Source organism: Lagopus leucura, unplaced genomic scaffold, assembly GCF_019238085.1.
Source record: "Lagopus leucura isolate 7727_CA_CO unplaced genomic scaffold, USGS_WTPT01 46121-0_obj-0_obj, whole genome shotgun sequence".
NCBI lineage: Eukaryota > Metazoa > Chordata > Aves > Galliformes > Phasianidae > Lagopus > Lagopus leucura.
Window position 1 is genome coordinate 1 of NW_024969018.1, and position 9,009 is coordinate 9,009.

General features: G+C 41.4%; 2 protein-coding genes across 2 annotated transcripts; both read left to right on the forward strand.

Annotated features, from left to right (window-relative positions):
* Positions 1-6: 6 nt before the first annotated feature.
* LOC122193970 (protein C19orf12-like) lies at positions 7-1,225 on the forward strand. The gene has a single exon (XM_042894883.1). It carries the CDS (start codon positions 771-773, stop codon positions 1,065-1,067), a length of 297 nt encoding a protein of 98 aa, XP_042750817.1. The 5' UTR covers positions 7-770; the 3' UTR covers positions 1,068-1,225.
* Positions 1,226-4,808: 3,583 nt separating this feature from the next.
* LOC122193971 (protein C19orf12 homolog) lies at positions 4,809-7,531 on the forward strand. The gene is made up of 2 exons (XM_042894884.1): positions 4,809-5,142; positions 6,486-7,531. The coding sequence occupies exons 1-2, from the start codon at positions 4,983-4,985 to the stop codon at positions 6,749-6,751; spliced, it is 426 nt and encodes a 141-aa protein (XP_042750818.1). The 5' UTR covers positions 4,809-4,982; the 3' UTR covers positions 6,752-7,531.
* The last annotated feature ends 1,478 nt before the right edge of the window (positions 7,532-9,009 follow it).

Here is a 9,009-nt window from a genome sequence, read left to right on the forward strand (position 1 = left end):
AGTGTTGTATATATAGTTTAAAAGGTGCCCTGTCACTGAAATCACATGTAGCATCAGTCCTTGAGTGCACATTACTCTTAGGAGCAGTTCCATAAATCTGAAGGGCTTACTGGTACTGGAGTAAATTGCAATTTCTTTGCAGCATTGTAAATCACTGAAAAGCACTGTTCTGTATGGCTGGTAGCCATTAGATATCACACATCAGTGTAGGGCCGTGATCCTAATTTCTTGGCTGTAGCAGTCCTACCCACATAATCTATATGTGATCCCTCTGCTCTGCACTTGATGGCCTGGAACCATACTGCCTGGCAGAGAGATTCTTCTCCAAGTCTGGTGGGGTATTAATTTCATAGGAGAAAGGTTGAATGTGGCTGACTAATCCAAGACAGTTGATGATCTTGGCCTCTATGAGCATCTTCTGAAGTGTGGACATCATGGGTGTAGGCAGGTGCATCCTGCATCTTTGCTGAAGCAGGAAGCTTGGATCATACCAGGGATCTGAAATAAAAGATTCTGTATTAATGGTAAGGCAGTTGTTAACTATGTTTTCCATGGGATGGGATTCATGTAATAGCAGAGCTTGCCTTACAGAGACCAATACCATAAGGAATGCTGTTTGATTTCTGATTCTGAGTTTGAAACTGTTATCTTTGATTGTGTGGAGTTCCTCTGTTGATGTAGAAAGCTGTAACAGTCCTTGGTTCTCTGATCATCATTTGAGGAGGTGAACAGCATTGAAGAAGCATCTCTTTGGAATTTCAGGTCTTACAATGGGGAATAACATCTCTTTTCATTTTCTAGGAGGAGCGCTTGGTGGACTGCTTGGTGCCTGGATGAACAGAGCAAAATTCAAGCCAGTCCCTCAGATTTTAATGCAATTGCCTCCTGCCGAGCAGCAGAAACTCTACATTGAAGCCATTGTGGTACTCAAGAGCTTAGACTGGTCTGATTTTGCTCGACTAACTGCTGTTGTAATGAATAGTCATCTTCTGCAGCTGCAGTTGGCTAAACTACTGGAAAATTACTTCACCAGAGAGCTAAGTGCAGTGATAAAGTGTGGAGCATAAAGCTTTTCAGTGCAGATTTATAGGTTGCAATGAATTTTATTCTGGCAATTGTGATTCTTCAGTGTGTTAATTATTAGCATTAGTATTGTCATTGTAGCTTTTGTTTCTCAACTGATTCTGAATATCCTCTGTCTTCATTAAAATATTCCTTAGAAGCATCACAGTGGTCTCTGTTTTGTTTTACAGTAGATGAGCTGCTTTAAGAACTGGGCACTTAATTTTCCAACCAGTTGTTCAGCATTTATTGCAGTGCACACAGGAAACAAGGTTAAAAATGGAAGAATGAGTAGATGTGTTTTTTTGTTTTTTTTTTAATATTTAGGAACAAGTGATACTGCTCTGTATCTCTGTAATTTTAGTCGTGTAATAAAGATCTCTCCATGTTTGGGCGGTGACATTTCTCATAGTTGAGTTTTGAATGCGGAAGTTTCAACTCAAGATTTGCTGTTGTTTAGATTTGACTAATTCAGTTCTGCAGGAATACTTTGTTGTTAATACATAGTTTACTTTTCTTCCTGGAGTGCAGGGCAATGACTGTTGTTTGAAAGTTAGTTTTTTTCAGTGAAATGAAAGCCAGCAGCAAATGGCAGTGCGCACTTCTGATTTTTCTGTAGTTTCATATTACATACCTGAAATCAGTGTTTTTTTCAGTTTGACAGATTACACACAGTACAATTCTCTTTTAAGTCCATATATACTCTATAGGTGTTTTAAAGTATTAATTTTTTTTAACTCATACTCATTTTATGATTATTTCACAAACCAAATGGACTCTTCTGGAAGAGGATGCTGCTACTAGGAGCAGATATTTGAGTGAAACAGGAGGAGAGAGACTGTCCCCCTTGGAATCAGCCATTCAAAGATGGACTTGAAAAAACTTAGCATGTGGTTGTGAAGTAGGTCACAGGAAAGGTTCTGGTGTCAGTTAACTTATAATAGCAGTCGTTATTTAAACTGATTGCTAGCAGATTTTAGGGTAGTTGCAGGTATCAGGATTGTGACTCCCGTGTTACACATTCACAAATTGAGGACCAAAGGTAGATACTGAATTAATTTATGGTGCTTATGCCAGTGTCACAGCCATCAATTGAGCTTAATTAATGACAGTGTCAGTCCTGTGCTGTCGTATGTTACTGTTTCTTATTCTTTCAAATACTTTTCATTATGTACTTGGAAAAGAGAAACTACTTTTAATGGCAACCTTTTGGCATTTGCTGCAGTATATAGGAGTAGGAGATACATGTGTGCCAGGGGGAGACTGGTCAGAGTGGTTCAGAGGGCTGTGTGGGCCCATCTAGCTTATGTTAAACACTGCCACTGAGCTCATGAGAAGCTTTATACTCTGTGTTGCACAGTAGCATGCAATTAGCCAATATAATTTAATGTACCCACGTTTTCAGATAGCTGGTGTAGAACCAGAAAGAAATGGGTTGTTTGTACCACTGTTTGTAAAGTATGACATATGTGGAACTTCTCAAATGGTAAGAAGTGCCTATCTTCAGAGTAGTAGCAATAAGTTTGCTGCAAGGTTTGCAGTTTGGTCTAAAACACAATCTATCACTGCCAGTGACAGAAGAACAGAAACTAAGTTGGCTATTAATTTCAAGTGAGTTTGGGCATACAAGAGGGAGGAAGCAACCACTTGACATTAAGAAGGCTCTGGTAGCTGTCTACTGTAGGGGAATTAGCATGGGACGCCATGGTATTGGCTGTCTGTATGTTAATGATATATGGCAGCTCATTCTGTGGAATGCTGCAAAAAAATGGTCATTGTCTTTTGCCTCTGACTACAGTCCTGTGCTACAATGTCAAGGTGATAACAGTTTTTGACTCCTACTATTTATTTTCTTAGTGCTCAAGGAAGAACAGAGCAGCTGTTTTTTAGTGCTTTGAGCTTGAACTTCACTGAATGAGGCAACGGATGCAATGTGTCACCAACCAGCATGCACTGTTACTATCATGCACTGCTGTGTCCAAAGCCTGACAGCAACCCAAGCACCTGTGGTACAGTGAAGAACTGCAGTGTTTGCTTTGGGCTGGCACTTCTTTAGTGCAGAAGTAACCTTCCATTTTCACAGTAGATATTTTTAACTTGAAAGTTGTTTTGCTGTTTCTTCATTTTAACTTTGCAGAGAGGAGATGCATTGTAGGAAGGCTTGAAAATGCCTTGGTTTGAGCTGTGAAGGTATGACATGTGCTGTGCTGTTCTGAGACTGAAAAATCAGACACTCAGCTACTGGATAGTATCAAAGTTAACAAGTACAACGATAACTCTGTGCCTCCTGTGTATTTGTGAGTATATTTTTAGTCATGTTGTGTGCATTGTTTTATTTTTTCCAGCAACACCTTTCCTTGTTTGTTGTGCAGAATGAAAGGCATTGAAGGTATTTGTGTCACAAACAAGCGTGCTCTTGTTCTGCGCTGAGTCCTTTCACCTCTCACACTGAACGCTTCATGAGCTCTGCTGTTTGGGCTGAAAGTCTTAATTTCTGTTCATGGCAGTTGCTCTGATCTCAGTGCTCCAAATCAGTGTTTCGTTGGTATTGGGATGACTTTTGCAATGTGAGGGGAGGGTATTATTTTTGTAATCTCTGTGTTCCTGCCATTTAGAATAGTTGCTAAAGTGCAAAGTATCCTTTGGCTGTTGTGCACTCAAAGCCAAAGCTGCATTTTTCATTGCCTGGTAATGTGAAACGCTGTGTTTAATCAGAGCTGCATTTGAATTTAGTCATTATTGTCAACAAATAACCTCTCCTAGATGGCAATATATGGTTGTCTGAAAAAGTTGAAGTAGTTACCAAAAGGTGTGCTTTTTGTTCCTGGCTCAATAGTATGCATCCATTGGGTGCAAAAATAGGGATACGATCTTTTTCAGGGCAGCCTTCAGTAATTCGCTTTTGTTTTTTGGGGATTTTTTTGATACTCAAAGCTATTCTGCCATTTCCTGTAGCCTCTTGCCTCGCTCGCTGCACTTGCTGTCACCAACTGTACAGAGACAAGTATATTCTTTAATATTTAGTGTGCAGTTATTTCAGCTGGGAAAAGAAAATGCCCTGTAAAGTTGTCAGCTCATGCCCTGCTGGATGAGATTTTCCAAGGAAGCAATCCTCCTGCCCTGTCTGTTCTTTCCTACTGTTCCTTTCCCACCTCTGCCTCCTTCTACAAATGAGAGTTGTGTTTCTTGTCTGGTTGAAGTCCCGTCCTGCCATTCACAGGAGCCCTGTGTTTCTGATTCCATATCTCTAGAGCCTCCCATAGGTTCCCAATCTCAGCTGCCACCTCCAAGCTTTTTTGAAGTCTGTTTCCTTCCTCCTGGCTCTTCCTGCTCACTGGCTCTCACTGCTCACTGTGGACAACCTTTGCTTTAAGCACCCCAGTCTTCACCATCTGCAGTTGGCGTCAAAGTTTTTTAACATGGAAGAAAATTAGGAAAAGAAGTGAATGTAACAAGAAGTAACTAATTTACTGCAAAAACTAGGACAAAGAGAAGATATATAGCAGATATGCAAACTACACTCTACAGGTTATGTTTGGATGAAGTTCTGCTTGATCTTTGTCCTGGAGCCACAACCAAGGCAGGATAAGGCCAGTAATTGCTTGAGGCAAAGGGAATGTACTCCAGAACTGGATGGAAACTTTCTTACATTTTTCATTGCTGTAATTTGCCCTTGCTCATTCTTCTGAGTTCATCCAAACAACAGAGTCCTCTGCTCTATTCTATGGTTTCATTTAGATTTGTTGACCATAAACTTTTTGGTTTTCTAGAGAAAAACTAGAAGTTAATTTTTTGTTTTTCCATTATTACTGTGCCTGTGTCTTGTTTGTCTAACCAGCTCCAGAGCTATAAGCAACAAGATTTTGTCCCCGTGGCAGAACCCAACTTAAACATCTTTTTCAGGTCCTTAAGCAGCCAAGATGCCCATCCGTGTGGATCAAATGATGCAACTGCTTTGCCATGTTTCTCAGGAGAAGGGAATGACAGCAGCTGTCAAGCACTCTGGTAGAGGAGCACTCCTGGCAGGTGCAACTGCATTTGTTGGGGGTTTGGTTGGAGGTCCACCTGGCATCGCTGTAGGTAAGCGTGTTTGCTTTAGGATAAGACGTGTGGTTAGCTCACTGAGTGAAGAAAGCAGGAGGTCTGCTTAGTGGGGGTGAGTGTATTGGCAAGATTTCATTCAAGTGAGCTTTAATAACATGCCATTTTGCATTACATTCTTTCAGAAGAGTGTTTTTAAGAAATGGTGCATTGTAATGTTCTCACCCCTCTGAGTTCAGAGAGTGATGATCAGCAGCTCAGAGTCCAGTTGGAGACCTGTGACTAGTGGTGCTCTCCAGGAGTTGGTGGTGTGTCCATTCTTGTTTCATATCTTCACCGACGACCTTGATGAGGGGATAGTGTCCACCCTCAGCAAGTACTGAAGGCTGAGCAACCTGGGTCTGTTCAGCTCTAAGAAGACTGAGGGGGATCTGATTAATGTTTATAAATATCTTAAGTGTGGGAGTCAAAGAGACACGGCCACCCTCTTTTCAGCAGTCTGTGGGGACAAGACAAGGGGAAATGCCTATAAACTGGAGCATGGGAAGTTGCATGCCAATATGTGTAAGAACTTCTTTACAATGAGGGTGACGGAGCACGGGAACAGGCTGCACAGAGAGGCTGTAAAGTCACCTTCTCTGGAGATATTCAAGACCTGCCTGGACACCTGCCTGTGCAACCTGCTGTAGGGAGCCTGCTTTGGCAGGGGGGTTGGACTTGATGATCTCTAGAGGTCCCTTTGAGCCCCTAGAATTCTGTGATTCTGTGATAATTATTGTGTTGGTGTTCCCTTTTAGGATGATGGTGACCTCGGTGACTTAAAACTCCTTTTTCTGTGAACAGAAAACCATGCACAAATTAGAGGCTTAGGTATATACTCTTCGGAGCCTTTTGAACTAGCTTGAACTAGTTGATGAACTTAGTCTCTGTGAATACCTTCTGAAGTTTGGTCTTCACAGGTGTAGGAAGCTGCAACGTGCATCTCTACAGCAGCTGTATGCTGGAGTCATACTGGGGATCTGGAGTAAAAGACTCTATGTTAATGGTCGCTGGCAAGGCAGTTAACAGTGTGTTTTCCATAGGGTAAAATTCATTAACTGCAGAGCTTGTCCTAAAGAGACCAGTGCCATAAGGAATCTTGTTTGATTTCTGATTTCGAGTTTGAAACTGTTAGCTTTCATTGTGTTGAGTTCCTTTGTTGATGTAAAAAGCTGCAAAAACTCTTCTTGGTACTTGATTGTCATTCACCCAAGTGAAAGAGGATTTGCCTTGTTCATTCAACTCTGTGCTGATTTCTAATGAGGAGGTTGGCACTACTGATGAACATCTCTCTAGAATTTTGGGTCTAACAATAGGGAGTAACATCTCTCCTCATTCTCTAGGAGGAGCTCTTGGTGGACTGCTTGGTGCCTGGATGACCAGTGGACACTTCAAGCCAGTCCCTCAGATTTTAATGGAGTTGCCTCCTGCGGAGCAGCAGAAACTCTTTGATGAAGCCATCGCAATAGTCAGGAACCTAGACTGGACTGATATCGCTCAGCTGACTGCACTTGTCATGGGAAGTGGCCATCTCCAGCAGCAGTTGGCAGGAGTGGTGATAAATTACCTCACCAAAGAGCTAAGTGCAGAGATAAAGTATGGGGAATAAATCTTCCCAGAGTGTGTTTTTAGATTGTAGTGAATTTTACTCTGACAGTTGTGATTCTTCAATGTATCAATTGTTAGTTAGCTTTACTAGTTATAAATGTAGGCAGATCTAAGTATTACCTTGCTTTTCTTTTTCTTTTTTTTTTTTTAACAGAAGTTATTACTGGTTTATTGTATTATCCTGTCACTGCCTTGCTGTGTTATTTGAAGTACTGTGTGGTGGGATTGAATTCAAGATCACTGAAGGGAATTCTGGTTCTCTTGCCATATAATGTAGCACTGGGTAAAATTTTCAAAGTCCTTGTATTTTATTTAGGAGATGTAATCCTGTTTGTTGAAGTGCTTTAAACTTCTTCTGTGTATGGCATGAATGCTGAGGTGTCAAGGGCACTTTGAAGAATTTTACCTGGCATCTGAGTATTACAAGGGATAGTTGCAAGAAATTATTTCTACTGTGAACTCACAAACCTCAAGCCTTGCTTGATTTTTTGTCACATTTTTATTGTAATTCTTGGGAATTCATTTCTGTAAGAAGAGAAGCCAATACCTGTTTGGAGGAACTTAGAAGAGCAGGTAAAATAGAGTCTAAGGAATTAGCAGTTCCTGATATCCTAGAACTGGAATGTGTGGCAAGGAGACTGGTTAAAAAAGGGGAGTGAGGAAGAATGGCAAGTCTGACATTTTTATATGTTTAGGATAATCATTTTAGCATTCGTTTCTCAACTAATTCTGAACATCTGGTCCTCTGTTTTCATTAAAATATTCCTAAGAAGCATCACAATGGTCTGTGTTTGGCTTTAGAGTGCATGAACTGTTTTAAGCATGGAAGAAGATGTGGAAAAGAAACAAGTTGTGAGAAGTACCTAGTTTATGGCAGAAGGTAGGACATAGAGAAGATATATAGCAGGTATGTAAACTACAACCCAATGGATATGTCTGAATTAGGTTCTGTGTGATCTCTGTCCTGCAGCCATACCCAAGGCTGAATAAGGCCAGCAATTTCTTAAGTCAAAGGGGATATACTGCAGAACTGGATGGAGACTTTCTTACAGTTTTCATTGCTGTGGTTTACCCTTGTGCATTTTCCTGAGTTCATCCAAACTGCAGAGTCCTCTGCTCTATTCTGTGGCTTCACTTACAATTGCCATAAACATCATCTTTTGCCAGCAAAAAAAAATCTGGGAAACTGTTAGCTCGTGATTTCCCAGAAATGAAAGAGAAAGTAATTTTTTGTTTATCCACAGGGACTGTGGCAGTGTATTTTAGTCTCACTGACTCCAGAGCTCTAAACAGCAGGGTTTTATTGCTGTTGCAGTGGTCAACTTAAACATCTTTTTCAGGACCTTAACCACCTAAGATGCCCATCCGTGTGGATCAAATGATGCAACTGCTTTGCCGTGTTGCTCAGGAGAAGGGAATGACAGCGGCTGTCAAGCACTCTGGTAGAGGAGCACTCCTGGCAGGTGCAACTGCATTTGTTGGGGGTTTGGTTGGAGGTCCACCTGGCATCGCTGTAGGTAAGTGTGTTTGCTTTAGGATAAGACGTGTGGTTAGCTCACTGAGTGAAGAAACCAGCAAGTCTACTTAGTGGGGGTGAGTGTATTGGCAAGATTTCATTCAAGTGAGCTTTAACAAGATGCTGTTTTGCATTTCATCCTTTCAGATGAGTGTTTTTAACAAGTGGTGCATCATAATGCCTGTGTAATGCCTTACGATTACTAATGTCAGTGTTCCCTTTCAGAATGACAGTGTCCTTGGTGACTTAAAACTGCTTTTTAAGAGGAAGCGCATGCAGATCAGTGGCTTAGGTATTGACTCCTTGGAGCCCTTCAGACTCGCTGTTAGATGTTCATTTGCTTTAGGTGGGCAGAGTGCTGGTTCCCATCTGCTAAGGCATGCCAGTGCCAGATGTGTGGTACATAACTGAGAGAAAGTCTCAGGCTGAGAGCTTTGCTCCATCACAGTGGTAAGGAGTGGAGATGGGAGGCCTTGAGGCAGTGGCAGGAGTGTAGGACAGTGTTTGCAGACGCATGGGATGGGGAAGAGCATCAAAATTATGTTTGTTTTTCTGTATTTTAAGGCTACTCCCTATCCCTGACTTGGTGAACTCCTTAAATGCCTTTCCTCCCCACACTGAATTCTTTCTAAACATTAGAGAGTAGCCAGAGTCCCATAGCAAAGACTTGTATCCTCTGTACCTGTTGAACTAAGCAGTGTTGTATATATAGTTTAAAAGGTGCCCTGTCACTGAAATCACAT

Excerpts from the sequence above, each read along its gene's own strand:
- LOC122193970 (XM_042894883.1), top strand. The coding sequence starts at position 771 with ATGGGGAATAACATCTCTTTTCATTTTCTAGGAGGAGCGCTTGGTGGA.
- LOC122193971 (XM_042894884.1), top strand. The coding sequence starts at position 4,983 with ATGCCCATCCGTGTGGATCAAATGATGCAACTGCTTTGCCATGTTTCT. Across the intron at positions 5,143-6,485 it reads TCCACCTGGCATCGCTGTAG|GAGGAGCTCTTGGTGGACTG; the intron begins GTAAGCGTGTTT and ends CTCATTCTCTAG.